The sequence below is a fragment of the Nothoprocta perdicaria genome, unplaced genomic scaffold (genome assembly GCF_003342845.1).
Source record: "Nothoprocta perdicaria isolate Ctin4 unplaced genomic scaffold, notPer1 scaffold_43, whole genome shotgun sequence".
Classification (NCBI taxonomy): Eukaryota; Metazoa; Chordata; class Aves; order Tinamiformes; family Tinamidae; genus Nothoprocta; species Nothoprocta perdicaria.
Genome location: NW_020455677.1, coordinates 4553344 through 4570130, shown reverse-complemented (window position 1 = coordinate 4570130; position 16787 = coordinate 4553344). Strand labels below are relative to the sequence as shown.

At 38.0% G+C, this 16787-nt stretch overlaps 1 protein-coding gene across 1 annotated transcript in view; it reads left to right on the top strand.

The window, feature by feature from the left end:
- BABAM2 (BRISC and BRCA1 A complex member 2) overlaps positions 1-16787 on the top strand; it is a 155343-nt gene that overhangs the window by 23273 nt on the left and 115283 nt on the right. The window contains exon 5 of the mRNA XM_026046226.1: positions 15216-15410. Within this exon, the coding sequence (XP_025902011.1) occupies positions 15216-15410 (195 nt within the window). The remainder of the gene's footprint in view (positions 1-15215; positions 15411-16787) is intronic.

The following is a 16787-nucleotide window of genomic DNA, read 5'->3' as shown; positions in this document are numbered from 1 at the left end:
TTAAAACAATCCAAAAAAAAAAAAAGAAAAAGAAAAAAAGATTGTTTCAACTGAATATCTTTCCTTTAGTAATTATGCCATGGAATAATATTCTGTATGTAAATATAACCTTTCTGGTAAGGTCCTTGGTCTTTCTCCTGCAAGCCTTCCTGATGTTATCAGAATCTGCCACCTCCTTTTTACAGCTGTGATGCTGCATTTTCACTGATGCACTTGCCTTTTCATGTTCAACATGGGTTATTGCAAACTTGTTTTCTCTAGAATGTTCCATGAACAATAATTTTCTTACCACGCTCTGTATTTGAATAACTCTCCACAGATATCATAGCTGCTTAATAAAGATAATTTAATTCTAAAATATTAGCAGATTTTTTAATGTGTTAACATTTTTCTCTTAACTGTAAGTAAAAATTGATTAGTAGATTGTGTGCTTGTTGGTCCTGAGCAATTTTCATGTACTTCTGATGTACTCATTGGCAATCCAAACTGAATCTACAGTCCATAAAAGCATGTAGACTGCATTAAAATAAGAGCACTGTCCAAAGAGTCTCCATGTATGTAGTAAATGTCAGCTGCATCTGTGGGAGTTCTGACAATTAAGCCTTTCTTCACTGTTCTCAGCTTCTTCAGTGTCTTGTTTTTCAAGCAGAAGCCATCACATGTTATTTTGTAGGCTGAATTAGACATTATTTCACTCTGTCCGAGTAGCAGGTACTCTGGCTTGTGTGGCCTTCCCAAAGCTTGGGAGCCTTTCCAAGAAGTTTAGATGGCAGCACTGCATGTAACTGTAGCCTTTCAATCCATTTCCAYAATGGGAGGGTGGCCTTCCAGTTAAGTCCTGCCTAAGTGCTGGAGCAGGTGTCCGGTTGGGCTGCCCRGCCGCTGAAACAGGATTCTTGAAATAAGGCCCTTGAGAAAGGAGGCGTGRTAAAGTGAAGGCTTTGTCGTATTAGGATTTTTTTCAAATTGTATCTAATTGAGTGGGGCTGATTTTTAACAAAGGGTTGCGATGCAYTGAGTATTTCTGACATGTATATTAGCTGCTAATCTACTGTTAAATTGGTGTTATAATTTAAAAATTACAGTCAAAATGCTCAATCTTGCTTCTGTAACTGGCACAAATGCTAAAATGGGATTGAAAATCTAGTTGAGACTCAATTCAGCACTGCAAAATATGTTTCTTTGCAGGCTACATAGAAGTAACTACTCTATTGGTCATACTGTGTTATGAGTATGTATATCCTGATTCTTTTTTTTTTGCAATGATGTCAAGATTGGTATTATATCTCAGAAGTGCAACACTTCCTTTTATTCTGGTTAGTAATACTGTTGTACCAAAGGGGCAAGATCCTTGAATGYGTGAATTTATTTATGCTCAAAGCATAACTGGAAATAAACGTATGTATTTTTTGTTTTCATTAGAAATATCTACAATTATAGTGTACATTCGATACTTGTGTGTATAGTATGCATAAATAAAATCAGCTTCTTAAAATGTAAATAGAAAAGTTCTACTCCTCTCTAGTGTTTATTCATTTTGGATGGCAAGTATTAGAAATGTATTTTAAAAACAACCTATGATTCATTCTGTTCTGATTAAAAATTCAGTTGGCACAAAACAAGATTAGTGATTGTGTACGGATGAGATTAATTTGGAGCTCATTACAATGACGCCAGTTTGAGTAACAAGAATTGTTTGTTATGTTAGCCCGGTTGATTGTTAATGTGAGCCAGTTAATGATTGAAGTGCTTATGCAAAAATGTTAACCCCATTTTTCCGAGGTTTTTTGAAGTGTGTTCTGTTTGGCAGAGGCAAGGCAATAAGATTATAGGCCAGCTCCCTGTGAGTTTAAGAAATTTTATTTTATTTTATTTTATTTTATTTTATTTTATTTTATTTTATTTTATTTTATTTTATTTTATTTTATTTTATTTTATTTTATTTTATTTTNTTTATTTTATTTTATTTTATTTTATTTTATTTTATTTTATTTTATTTTATTTTATTTTATTTTATTTTATTTTATTTTATTTTATTTTATTTCTCCTACTGAGGGGCTGTGGTTAGTGGCCCCAGGCTGGTGCAGCCCCTTGCTGGTGCCGAGGGGCTTTGCAGCCCCTGTGGGGACGGCGGCAGGAAGCCGCGAGCGCATCCGGAGGCCCCGTGGGCGCCGGGCGCATCCCTGCGGATCAGGGTCCGGGTGGGCGCTCGCGGCCGCGTGCGCAGGCGGAGACGGCATCGCTGTCGCTGCCGTGGGAGAATCCCCTCCGCTGCTTCTCCCGCCGTGCTGGGCGCTGGGAAGATGCCCTCGTTGCTGGTGCTGAGCACGGATTTCATGTTGGGGGCAGCCGATTCGGCCAGTAGCTCTACTCAAGTAGTAGAGAGGCTGTCGTGTTATACAAGAATGTCTTGTGGGGAGCAGTGTTTCTTTTAAATGTTTTGTGTCTTCATAGATATTAGACTCCAGGATATTTATAATATAGCTGTATGATGGCTGTCATGGAAGCTGTATTGTTTCTGTGGTTCTGTGTTCAAAACCTTCCTTATTACGTTTTGTAGTATGTCCCCTTGAGTTAACTTTTAATGGGTAGGGAAGTGAGTCCTCTAAATACCTTGCTCCTCTGTAACTATTCTTCTTCCACTATCAGGTGCATGACACAGATGCTCAACAGCATAGTTTTAAAAAAATAACCGTGTGCTAAGTAATGCTGTTTATACTGTTTTGTTCTAAAAGGRCTGTTATGTAGTTGACAAAAATGCAGATGCTTCTCACATGTTCTAATGTGAAAGCTGCTAAGTAAGGGCAAGTGAGCGTGGCAGTTTCAGAGCTTTACTTGAAAAAGGCAAGGGGAATTTCTGTGTATTATCCGGGAAATGGGTAGGAAAGCTTAAAGTATTTTAGGAAAGCTTCAAGTATTTTAGCATTCCTGCTTCTTGCGCTTGCTGCATTTGGGAGGTCAGCAGCAGATTCTATTCTTGGACCACTCACCTGCAACACTCATACTAAAAGCTTTTAATTCTCTTTTTTATTATTATTTTTCTTAAATTGAACATGGGGAATTTTCAAGTGATACAGAATGCAGAATTGCATCCTTTGTTCTATTAGAAGCTCCCTTCTTATTTTGAAATCCTTCATAGTCGCATTTTTTTTTCGTTTCCTTTGCAGTCATGTCATGACTTATGTGATGATGTGTTAGATTACTCATAATTCAGTGCTATTCACTGTAGATTTCTATAAAACCAATGTGAGTTCTGGATCCTTTTGTTCCTATCTTTCGGTATCAGTCCTGGCTATCTGCACATGTCCACATATGGGATGTGTGTGGRTAAGGTAACTGATATGTAGGGCTAGGTTCTTTACATGTGTGTAGTTACTGAGGTCAGGCTGAGGTTTATCTGGCCTGGAGGGACTGCAGCAAGCAGCAGTTCAGTAGCCCTCYGCCCTACAATGCTGCATTTTATGCCATCGTGTAGATCAAATCAGAAAGAATCTTATTTTTAATGTCTTTTTTGTCCGTTTTGGATGCCTGACTTCCACGTATTTCCCATGTCAATCCTCTTCTGTTTCTTTGGCTGTGCTAGAAGGAGATATCCTGGACAGCCCACAGGTGTTATTTGCCRTATGGGTTTGGAAAGATCCACCCTCCCGAATCAGGAGCTGCAGCTGGGGAGATGGAGAGGTCTGTTTCATGCAGGTCCTACTGAGAAGGTGCGAGGTGATGGGTGCCGGCGGCCTCCTTGGGAGGAGATGGAAACTGTCCCAAACAGACAGTTTGGGAGCAAGACCGCAAGAAAGAGGGCAGGACAGTTTTGCCTCTCACGAGCTCTTCTTCCTTCAAGGCATTTTTGCGTCACTACAGTATTCCTCTTTCTCTTTCATTTACTATTCTGAATTTCTCTTCTTATCTTCCCCTTTTATTTCTCCTCTCTTTGTCCAGAATTGTTAATATTTATGGAGCTGAGAGGGGCCAGCTACCTCGTAGAGCACTCCCTCGTTTTCTACTTGTACAAAAATCGTTGTATATATTTACTTCACTCTCTTTCCCGGTTTCATCATCATCTTCCTAGGCTAACTTTAAAAAAAAAAAAAAAAAAAAAAAAAGCCCTTCTGTTCCAACGTGTAGAAAGAAGAGCAGCGATGTCTCGGAAACGTGTGTAGCATCGATGCGAGACGATGCCCAAGTGTGTGCTGCCCTTTACAGGCGTGTGGCCTGGCTGCAGCGCGCTCGCCCCTGAGGGGTGCCCTCGGAGTAGGTGGTGCCGTCTCTGAGCAAGGGCTCTCTCCCATCTTTTGTCAGTGGTTTTTAAATGCAAGGCATTGCCCAAAACTATGGAGTCTTACCTCCTGTTGTTACGAAGAAAATTGAAGTTTTCCTCTTATGCAGTTGTATTTATTTGCAAAGCTGAAACAAATAGTTTCTTTGATTGTACCTCCTGACTCTTTTTCCATTCAGTTAATCCAAAGGTTTTTGCTTTTCTCATGGTGGTTTCTTCAGTGTTTTTTTTAGTGTTGAGTATTTGCTTTTTACGTTCAGTTTCTCTACTTCTTGTGTCTGTCCCCAGATATAAAGAGTAATTAAAGAATTGCAGCTATCCACTGCCATAATTGCTTTTATTAGCTTTTAGCTCCCTTAAAATCAGGGTTAACAGTTTTTCCAATTCAAAAAATGGAAAAATGTCCCCAGTTTGGTATAATTGTCCTGATTTAATTTGGGCAGGGAAGAAAAGATCTGGTAAGCCAGGTAGCCAGGCCTTTCTTCCTGAGAGCTCATTAATGTAGAACACAAAATGAATTCTGTTTGTTCTCACTAAAGGTCTTAGTAAGAAAATGTTCCTTTCTTTTTTTGGCAAAGCCTTATTTGTGTTGATAATGCAGTTTCTCCTTAGTGTAAAATTTAGAACATTAGCTRTTATGGAAAAAATTATTTTTTCTGGTTCAGGAAATACTAGATTTGGGAGAATATTGGAAATGTGCATGGATGCATTTGATTTGAGGGATGTGCAAGTGAAAGAAATTGTTTTRCTGCCATGCAAGCTAATATACATCTGATAAGAAATTTAATCATTCTGTGCTGGTAAAAGGAAGAAAAATTATTTCATGGATTTTTATTTGCAGGATTGCAATTAAAAGATTATTTTCCTCCATTATAGGAGCATGACCATTTTATTCCATGATCAAAGTTAAGTGGGCCGGAATTTTGGACCAGAATAACAAAGTGCTTAAATCTTACTGCAAGGGCTAGAAAAGACATGTAATGTCATGTTTGTTTCGAGCTATGTCTGTTTGATGTAAACTTGAACCCAGTGCTTTGGCTCCTTGAGCTTCTGGTTCTTCTACTGAATCCGGTTGAATTTAGTTTCATTTCTTAGCTGGGATGTAGCTGCTACTGGGCTTAAATGTCTGCTGTCTCTTTACTAAAACCAAGTTCCTGCTTGAATGACCATCACCATTTATTCCTCTAATGTCAAATCACATAGATTAGCCTAAGAGCAACACTTCTATAGGTGAGCTGAAGTATGAGCACTAGCAGAATCATTGGTCATCTCTCCATGACCAGGGTTCGTGCATGGCAGCGTCGACCTCAGCTTCACCTCCGTGGCCTCACTGTTCTCTGCCCTACAGTCCGTGGAGACCTAGAAGACTAGGACAGACTGGCATCTGTTTGGGGTCTAAGGGTTTAAACTGGGCCAATAATGAGTTGAGGCACAAGCCAAAGCTTAGGCTATGCCTAAACCTCAGTTTGTTATGAAGTCCAAACACTATTAAGGTAGTCGTTGCTGATTTATTTTTTTCATATATCGTTCAGTATCAGTCCTTTGCATAGCTGAACTTTGAACACATTTCATACGTGTTTCTTTTCTTAGATCTTTTTAATTCTGTGATTTATTTACTGGTCCTGTTGTTCTCCATTTTCCACTCTCTGATGTTCTTCCCAGTTCTCCAGAGCTGTAGCCTGACTTAATGTGCAAACCGCCTAACCTTAGCAGTGCTGGGCAATTAGTGACACATAACTCTGGGATTTATTCCTGAATGTTTCAAGATCTGTTTATCCTATGAAATTGCGTTTGGAGACCTGATGATCTTTCAGTCCCCTTAATCTGTACACCATGAGAATAACCAAAGTGTTTCAGGCATGTGGAAGTCAACCTTGTGCCTGGCAAGATGAGAAGTCTCAATTATATCAGAATTCCATAAGGAAATCTGAGACAGGCATTTGTAGTTGGCAGATGAATGAGATACCTAACTTGCTGCAAGCTTTCTGGTAATTTTTTGCAACATTTTGCAGTAGCGTGAAGATTTGTTTCTGATGAACCAATGCCAAATGCCTGGCTTATCACCTGTTCTGCTTCCCTATCGCTGTGCCTCTTTAGGCGTTACTACCTGAGAATTCCCTTTGTGGTGCCATGGTAAGTCAGGATTGCATTGAGCACTAAAGCTCTTATATTTATGCTGCCTTTGATAGCCTGCATGGGCATCTTGTGTCTCGTCTAAAACAGAGGATTAGAATAGTCAAATACAGAGAATCAAAAATAGAGTTCACAATCTTTAATGATTTTAATGGACTTAAAGTGGCACCTTTATGTCTGTAGCAGAGGGAGAATTTTCTGTTCTTGTGTTTTACTGGCATTGTGCTCTCAAAAAGATGATGTTGCCTTGGAGTCCAGCTCAGTGAACCATCTCTCTTATTCCTCCTAACTGTCTTTGAAAAGGGAAAACTGGAGGGAGACTGCTGATTGTGCAGTGATACAGTGTCACTCTACCCTGTACTAATACATCTTGCCTTGAGGACAAGTCTACCGAGACTTGAACAAGAGAAAAATGTRAGTTCATGAACTGTGTGGCTATGCCAGCCATCAAATATGAGCAAGAAGGGCCCTCAGTGTTCTTCAAGGCATGGTTGGAATCACTGGGTCTCTAAGTATACTTGGCAAAAATGAGTTGGTTGGGCCTGTGCCTTGCTGCCCCCGACATCATTTGTTCATGCTGCCGAATGCCTTCACAAGGGCAACTTGCAGCCCTTAAAGACAAAACAGAAGCTGTACCTTTGCCATGTCTTTCCTGTCATTTTTCAGATATATCATTCCAGTTTCGTTTAAGAAGCTTAGCTTGACAGATGTTCCACTACTTGTCTAGAGAAACCTAAATCTTTGCTCCCTGTTTTTAGGGCGTATTGTTACCCTCTATAAGGACTTAAAGGGTTTCTAGAGATTGTGAGGAAGGTAATTAGAGAAAACACTTGGAGAAAAACAGTATTTTCTTAGTATATTACACTGCAGTTAAGATTATGAATACTTTTGTCAGCAATACTTTTTTTGGCATCAGTAATGTTAATTTGGTAACGCTATCATCTACATTGCTATTTCTTCCCCACATAGCCATAGATTCTTCAGGCCAAAGCCCTAAAAGATTGATGTCCTATTGGCAGGAAGGTGTGTGCTCTGGCGTCGCGTCGGGTTGCCAGGTACTGGACACTGATGACTAAATATTTTAATGTGTGTGTGTATATATATACATATACATATATATATATGTACATATACACAATCACACACACACACACACACACGGTATACCTGCCTAGGCAGGAAAAAGTGGTAAACGTAGTAGAATAAATTCTAGTTTGTCTTAGTGATTTTTCAAGTAGTTGTTACTTTAAACCAACAATACAAAGCTGGCTATTCCAAGCAAACATATGAAGGTAAAACGTCTTTATTGAGAAGCTCAGAAGCAGAAAACTTATGTTGGCATTGAGAATACTTTAATAGGAGCCAGCAAGCTGATAAAATCAGTGTAGTTATAATTCTTTTTGCTTCAATTAGTCAAAATATAACCATATCTTTTTCAATTCTTTAGTGAAATTTGGAGGGAAAAAAAAGAGCTATTATTAGAGAAAGTAGCAAAAATTAAATGATTCCTGTCCTATGTGTAAAGATACTGGCAGAATATACTCTTCTTTTTGACAGAGACTCCAGAATAGTAAGAAATGTCTTGGCTCAAAGGTAGCAGCTTGTTAGCTTTCTAGAAATCCATTTACAGGATTTAAAAAGAGAAGATCAAATCTAACACAACCTTCCTGAATTGAGAATACATTTTAATTCATTGTATTGTGCCCTTTGAATTCAAGTTGTTGAGCCATGATAATTCGTTTTTTTCTGTAGCAAGTCAGTCATTGCTTATGAATATGCATGCAGAACAGACTTTTAAATTAGCTGATTACAGAAGGTCAGTTAGAAATAAGCATTCTGTCTGATAATACTSTTGCAGATTTGATTTAATTCTAGGCTGTGAATTCTGTTATGATTATAATTGTATTTTTCCTACCAAGCTTAAGTTTGGGCTACACAGCTTCTTTTCTTCACAAAATACTGGTGGGGCAAGGGAGTATCTTGCACTAACTTTCCCAAGTGGAGAAGAGCTCAAATCTATCTTTTCTTATTCTTTGCCAGTCTAACTTTTGGCATACTGGTTCCAAAACCTTTCCTTTATTTTGCCCCTTCTTCAGTGTTCCTCTGTTATCTTCCTTCTCAATTTCTCAGGCATAACAGGTNTTTTTATTTTTATTTTTATTTTTATTTTTATTTTTATTTTTATTTTTATTTTTATTTTTATTTTTATTTTTATTTTTATTTTTATTTTTATATTTTTTATTTTTTATTTTTTGAATTTTTTTTGAGCTGCATAGGTCTACAGCTTCAGTGCACCCTTAATATTCAAAGATCGTTTGTTCCTTACTGCTCCTGCAGCAGAATATGGGAGTAATTTGTAGTAACTTTTGAAGGAAGAGTTCTTTCCTTTCTTTGATGATGGCCTTTGAAAAGAGGAGGTGCTAAATGCTGAAGAGTATTCTCTGTGTTTTTGTTAAAAGAAAGTAGCTTTTATTTAGAACTGCATTAGGTATGTAATTATTAATCAAGAATCACATTATGTTGTCCCCAGAAAAAAATAATGGGGAGCTTTGCTAAATGTAATGTACTTTCTTAAAGCAGAGTTAGATTTCAGTATAATAGATGGATATTGTTTACCTTGCCATTCCAAAAACTTTACCTTATCTGAGATTTCAGCTATTTTATGGACTAATTTAATTAGTGTTCAATTTCTACAGTCTCTCATTAAAAGAACAAAAGAAATCTGAGTGTCCCAAATTTTGTTTTATATTAACTTTATTATCTGTTATACATAATGACTAGTATAGCGCACAGAGTCTGTAAATTATTGGGTTTTATTTGCCATGACTCAAGTACTCTTGAGCTGAACTGTTTACATGAAATGCTAAGTCTTTGCTGGTTGCTTATGCCCCAAAATTATGATTTCAAGGAGATTACTCCAGAAAGTTGTTCCAGTGGTGCTCTGGGAGAGAGGCATGAGAAGAAGCTGTGAAAATAAGATGACAAGTAGATGGCATGTGGGTTTACAGTGATTGATTTGAAACTGCAGCCTGTAGGATGTTTAAGTGCTGGCTGCTAAGAAAGTGAAGCCTTTAAAGTTGTTGTAACGCTCCAGCCCTGTGAATACTGTGAAAAATATCTGCTGATAGAAAGATGTGAGCATATGGCAGATAATTATCCTCTGTCTTCTCCTGTGAATGATTTCCCCATGGCGGCCCAAGGAGACTGTAGCAAAGCAGGAGCTGAATGCAGATATTCCAGTTTCTAGACTAATGCTGTAACCACTGGACTCTACCTCCTCTGAATGTTTTTGGATAGAGCATAAATGCTGATATTGCAGKGCGAAGATCTTTCCCGTTTCAGGTGAAGAGAAACTTACACTGGTACCGACTTCAAGTTATCACAGCACATGAAGTGTGTACATGTGGTGTGCAGAGATGCAAACMAAATTCAAATCTGTACTTGCGTTATTCTTTATGATAATGCTGGATGAAAGATGCTGTAGAAATGTGTTACTGCTGTTACGGGCTTGAGAGATTTTGTTTACTGACGTTACCCCGTGAAAGCGAYTGCAGTTAATTTCTTGCTTAGGGATATAAAAGTGCACTAACTTAAAATAAGATCTTGCTGTTGTTTCCTGTAGTATAGCCAGGAAAAACAGTTACAATCTGTCTTCTTTAAAATCACATTCCTGGAAGATATTCTGGCAACCTGGATATTTAAACACATTTCAAAGAAAAACAACTTCAGATCAATTAGAATTTATGATCTTATTTTTCCTTCCGATAGTGTCGAATTAGAGCTTGCTACAGATAGGGGCTGAAGCTAAGGAATAAGCAATATGCTGTTATGAAGGCTATGAATTAGCTGCTTATAGAACACAAGGTTCTTTATGTTCTGAAAATGAGGGGAGATGCTCACATTGGGTAGTTTGCATAGGGTCTTGGTAAATTTTTTGGAAGTGTAAGCGAAAGACTGCAGAGCACAACATGTTCCAGAACAGAACTTAAACATGGTTACTTTGCCAAAAGTTGAATATTATGGTTGCTCTGTAAAGCTAAAAGTACTGAGAAGCTTCTCTGGGTTTTTTAATGACTGGCCTCACCTTTTAAAAAGTCCCATTAGGTTTGATATTATTTGCCTGCAATTTTTTTCTCTCTTTTTGGAATTTAGTTGGTATCAGTGCCAGTGATCATTTAAATGAATCATTGCAAAAATAGTTTAAATTACCCTCTCTCTGACCATCTTTATATTGTCTTTACTCTGCATTGTGGACTTCTCTGATAATCCAGAAACATTTCCTTATCAAACTGTTTATTTATCGTGTATTCTGAAAGATGCTCATATAAAGAGCCAGGGAATTTAAAGCAGAATTTTTTTAAATTTAGAGGTGAATTTTGTACCCCTAAAATTTGACAGGAATATACATGTTAGTGAAACTTTTGCCCTTTGGTGAACTCATTTAAATTAGTAACTGAATCATTTTGGATTTATCCAACATAGACATAGATTAATAGTTGCTTGTTGTCCCTGATTTGCTGTTTCTATTGTCATATAGTGTGAGGTGGAGGGTAAAGGTAATCAGTGTACATGCTATTAGTAGTTCCTTTAAAATCTTTAAAAAAAGAAGAAAAAAGACTTATTGAATAAAATTAGCAATTATGAGGTAGGTTTCTGTCACGACAGAACATTCAACTTTCCTATGATGAACTGGATAGACATGGACTTGTAGATAGTTGGGAGTAGCCACCTTCTGTATAGCAGAAACTACTTGTGGGCAAATAACATTTCTGGCATTTGAAAATATGGACATCTACCTTACTGAAGTTCCAACTCTATTCCTTTTTATATACCGAGTGTAGTTCCACTGTTGGAATTCATTCACTGATTTGAAAAAAAGGGAATTAGCCAGTCAGTACAAATGACATTGACTATTACCAGGCCTCTGTCTGTCTCTATAAGAAAATATAGAGTTGCCTTCTCATGCCACCAACCTGCTGCTACAATACACTGCTCAAGGTGAGATAGTTAACCTTCTTTTTAGTAAATACAAGCTCCACAAGCATCTTAACAGCCAACCAGAGCACGGAGTGCTGCTAGYTGCAGTGGAGAGCATTGACAGAAGAAGTGTGAGTCGTGCCCAGTCAGAAATTAGGTTTTATGAGTCTCCACATGCTCAGAAAAGAAAATATTTCCACAATACACTGAAAAACAAAGGCTAATAGTTTTAAAAGCAGTTTCAGATGTTTGGAGAAGAGCATCTCATCCTTCGTATGAAGTATGAATGAATGCAGAACCAGTTGTGTCTCTCAAATGGAGTTGGATCATATTTTCTTTATTGCTTTACACTGGTCCACTTCCAGTTTAGCTGGCTAACTTTTAAATAACTTAGAGTTTGCACTACGGAGTTAAGTTAGAGGTACCTGTGAACAAACAAGTCAAGAAATTGGGTTCAAACTGGATTTCTTTATTTKAAGCATAGTACTGATTGTTCTATAAATTCTGATTAAGCCAATGAAAAGTCTGCAGAAATCTCATTTCAAATTAGAAGACATTTATTGAGTGATATATTTCCTAAGCTACCAGCAGTACCCCACCCAATGTTCTTTAATTTTGCTATAAAATTCAGAGCAATTTTCATTTGAAAGGTGTGTCTCTTTTCAGCATATATGAGATTTGAGAGTTAAAAAAAAAGTGATTGTGAACATTTTGTCAGACATGAAACACAAAGTCCTGCTAAGAGAAATAGAGGAATATTTTGGTGTAAGAGAAGCTAAGGAAAACAACATGTCTTTTGCTATACGTACTTGCAGGATGAATCTTCGTTTGAGTTTCTCATACCTGACAAGCTTCAACAATCTGGCTGTAGAAAATGGGTTTATGTTGTTTTCATGTTTTCAGGATTTCTTCTTAAGCAGTAAGAATTAAAACTCATGGTTCTGAACTCACATTTAAAGCATAATTCTTATCAAAGATCTGAATTTTGTGACAAAATATGCAGTCACAGAACACAAACACAGGAACTTTGCTTCATTCTTTTAATGTTTTAAATGTTTGAAAATACATCTTCTCTCTCTCTCTCTCTCTCTCTCTCTCTCTCNCTATACTGGCCAGTGTTAGAATAGAACAGATTTCAAATAAACTAAACAGAAAATAAAATATACAGGCTGATATGTGAAACATTTCAAATATAGAACAGCATAGACAAATTTTTTATATAATATTGAAATTGGATGACATTAAAGTGATTGAAAAGTTTTTTTTTAGATGATCTAATCCAATGCTTCTGACGAACAAGTAGCGCTTAAAGGTATGGAGAAAAATTTGTATAGAAACATGTCAGAGTTTTCGGGATTCTGCTGATGTTAACAGATCCTATGAGAGTTGCACTTTTARTGTTAATGAAATGGCTAGAAATATATTCACCAATTGCTGATTAAAAAGTACTGCAGTGAAAAACGCTGTGAACTCGAGAATTATTGGAGGTTTGTAGAAGTTTTGTTACAAAAAAAGTGTAGCTATTTGATATGTATCTTTTAATCTGTGAGAATATCACAATTGATGTTTGTGTTAGGTTAGTTGGATTATTCTCAAGGTGATTTGTTTATAYACACACACGCGCGCGTGAACACACACACATATAATAGTACATACCTTATTTTCTCATAAAATCTTTAATTACTGAATGAAAACGATGTAATTAGAAACCTGGAGGTAGATCCCGAGGCTGGTGAGCCGTGCGGATGCTGCTGAGCTCTTTGAAGCGGCCGCCGGCCGCATTGTAGCTCTGCGCTGTGCAAGTGACAATGGATTTCCTCTTGCTCTTTTGTGGTTCTTTGCTGTTATGTTACTTAAAAAACAAAAGCTTTGGTTGCATTTAGGTTAGTTATTAAAATATTGTTGGTTATTTCCTTTGACAGAGCACTTGTGTTACATTCGTGTCATTAGGAGGAAAGGTTATTCCCACTCGTCTGGCTGATACCAATACGTACTGGCATATTCCATCCTCTGGCTTTCTGGAAGTGCTTTATTTGAGCGGGAGCTTGGGAACAGGAAATCTGAGGTTGTACACAGTCTGTTTTCAGACTGCATGGTACACAGCGCGTTTCCTAGAAGACTTTCTTCCAAACAAGTTTTCTCTAGTATTTGGTGGAATAGAATAAGCTTAAATGGATTCAGGTTGGCAGAAGATATTTGGCAGTTGCAGCTGGAAGACAGAGACTTTATCTGTAGAGTTATTTTAGGAATAGCCCTTAGCCTTACATGAGGCTCGTTCCGTCTCGGCAGTTTGCCAGATCCCCTGTAATATGATTCACCTTTTGAGATATGACAGTGCTAATGTTCTGGGAGCCAATAGAGAAGATTTTTGCTTCAAGACAGAGTCAGATGTGTGAGAGAGCTCAGTGTTAGGCTCTGCAGGGAGAAGCGGTAGGGTGGTAACTGGGCCAACCTGGACAGGTCTCTTCCAGCTCTTATTCAGGAGGGGATGCCTGTAAAACAAAGCCAGTTGTGACTGGGGATGTGTTCTGCTGTGCTTCAGGAGCTGAGCCCATCAGTCTTGGGYGCATCTCTGGCCTATAAATGACTGRTCTCTTGGAATGCTTTCTCGAGAGGTAATCATCCCCCTGGGTGTTGCACCCATACTCTGAGAGAGCAGAAATGAAGTCTGTGTTTTTGAAGATCAGGAACACTTTGCAAAACTCTTTTCTTTCTCATAGTTGACCGATAAATCTATTTTTCATCCTATTTGCAGAAGAGAGCAATGCACAGATAGATGCGGACTCAAGTTGACCAAAAGCTTTTTGAAAACCTGTTGAGCTGGGTACAAAGCACATAKGATTTTCAACAGTTTCAAGTTGTCTTTTGGCTTTTGCATCAGAATTGTCTTACGTCATATTAGTTTGAGTACAGGGTGAGTTTTCATCTGGCTTTAACTTTGGCCTGTTTTAGGTAAGATCAACCAAGATTCATCACATTAGCTAATGGTTTGTAACATAGAAAATCTGTGCAATTAAAACTTATTTTGCATGGAAGACTCATCTAAGCCAGCATGAACTAGAGACGCTGAGAGAKAATTTTACTGTGTGTTACTGACATGGTTATCTTCGATTGTCCTAATATTTTGCTTTGTGTTACTGTACTCCGTGTCTCTTGATGTAGCGGCAAGCTTGTAACTAAAAGTTGTGCCAGACAGATTGAAGAGAGTTTGTGCCTGGATTGCACTAGTGTTAAGGAAAAGAGCCAAGTTCACTCTGCAGGGAAGTCACAGTCAAGGTGAGGTGAAGCCCAAGGCTGAGGCGCGATGGAGGAGAGCACCCTTGTCCTGTCACTGTCAGGGTAGGATCTATTGCTTGGTTAGCAGAACAGATTGGTTTGCACAGCTAGTGTCAATTTGACGTGGCTTGGCGGACTGCTCATGGAATGAAATGCTGTATGGGGTTGTACTTATCTGATCCACATATGTTTCCTATCAGCTTTTTTTTTATTATTTTATTTTTAATTCAAACTTTCCAAGTCCTCAGAAGCAACAGTGTAATTCTCGGGAAGAATAGGGTGCTAATTTAGGCCCATATATACAGGATAGTGGCCCTGGTATCTGTTTCATGGTAGCTTCCTGTACAGACACTTACTTCACATTAAAGCTCTTGAATGCTGTTTGACTTGGTTTCCTTCCAAAGCATTAAATAATTTCTGTGTTAAATATTACGTTTTAGCCTTGTCCCGTAGCTTCCAATTGTATGCGTGCTTCTGGCATTGGTATGAAGAAAGTGTCTAACTTTTTTTTGCTGCAAATGAATTTGGCCTCTGTTCTTTTCTAATTCAACAGAATTTAGCCTCTTGGAATCCCTCAAACCCCGAATGCCTCCTGCTTGTTGTGAAAGAGCTTGTCCAGCAGTATCACCAGTTTCAATGCAGCCGATTACGTGAGAGCTCTCGCCTCATGTTTGAGTATCAGACATTGCTTGAAGAGCCCCAGTATGGAGAAAACATGGAAATCTATGCTGGCAAAAAAAACAACTGGGTAAGCTATTAAGAATAATTTGACTGAAATGCTTTTATTGATCCTTTAATTTGTGCAAGTATTGCTGTTGCCTTGGAAAAGAATAAGTCCTTTGTGTGCTGTCTATGTATTCATGCTTAATGCTTGCAATAGAGAAAACTCCAGCTCACGTTGTATACTCCCTGTGTTTGTCCATTGCTTTCATTTCACCACCTTGCTTGAACCTCATTTCCAGTTAAGTCTCTGTTTTTCAACCTGGTGTAGGTTCAATATTATTTATAGATGGACTGATAAACTGTTGAAAATYCTGTGCTATGTTTACAGGGCAAAATTCAATATTATGTGCAAGTTCAAGATAGCTTAGGTTTCAAGAGGCAATACAACTTCCTTAATACGACACTCTGCCCGGGCAAATGTACCCTGCTGAGAAGCAGATTGTATTAGAGTGTAGTTCTGCCTTATGATTGATGATGATATAAGTATTAGCTGTATTTGCATATAACTCTCTGGCATTTATCTAACCTGAGCTGAGTTCCTCCAGGGACCTAAGCTGGGGAAGAGAAGGACTAATTTTTGATAGGAGGAGGTGAGGACCTGAGACTGGCTGGAGCTCTGAGTTTGTAGGACTGTGTTCTTTACATAACAAACAGACGTTAAAAGGCCTTATCTATTTCCTGAAATTGCATCCTTTGCCTGGGCAGGATGTCATGCTATAAGGATACATCCTATATATGCCATTTCAACCTCCCTTGATTATGTAGACACTTTCTGTAGTGTGCAACTTTTTTTTTCCTTCCCCTTTTTTTTAAAGCTGACCTCACTGTGTCACAGACATGCCTTGAAAAATCACTTTTTGTCATTAGTAATGTATGTATCGTGGGGAGCTGAGTTTAAGAAGTATCAGAAAATGTATAGTTGTGCTTATGTTGAATACATGCCCCTCTTGCTTTGAGATGCAGCATACTCTCAGCCTATACTACCATTTAGGAACGGTGTCTTCTGAAATGTGTGCAGCCTGAAAGTCTATGAAATCTTAGCATTCCAGTTGCCAGGGCCTGGAATTCAGCTTTATGTCACTTTTGTCATCCTTAAGTTATAGGTGACACAATTTTTTTTACGGTACAACCAGCAATACATATATTCTTCTGTTTTTCTTGTCATCTGGGCAGGTTTTTATTTTGAGCCAAGTAAAATTTTCTTTATCAGAGAATCTCAGATCGCTGTCTTATTTTTATAAGTCAGTATATTTCACAGAAATTAATTTGTTCTTGAGTGTTATTCTCTGTAGCTGCCATCACAAACAACTCATCACATCTGTAAAAATCATCAGTATGTTTTATTGAAATGCAGAAGGCCTTCTGTACCATACTCAGATTTTATTATCAGTTTTGGCAGCTG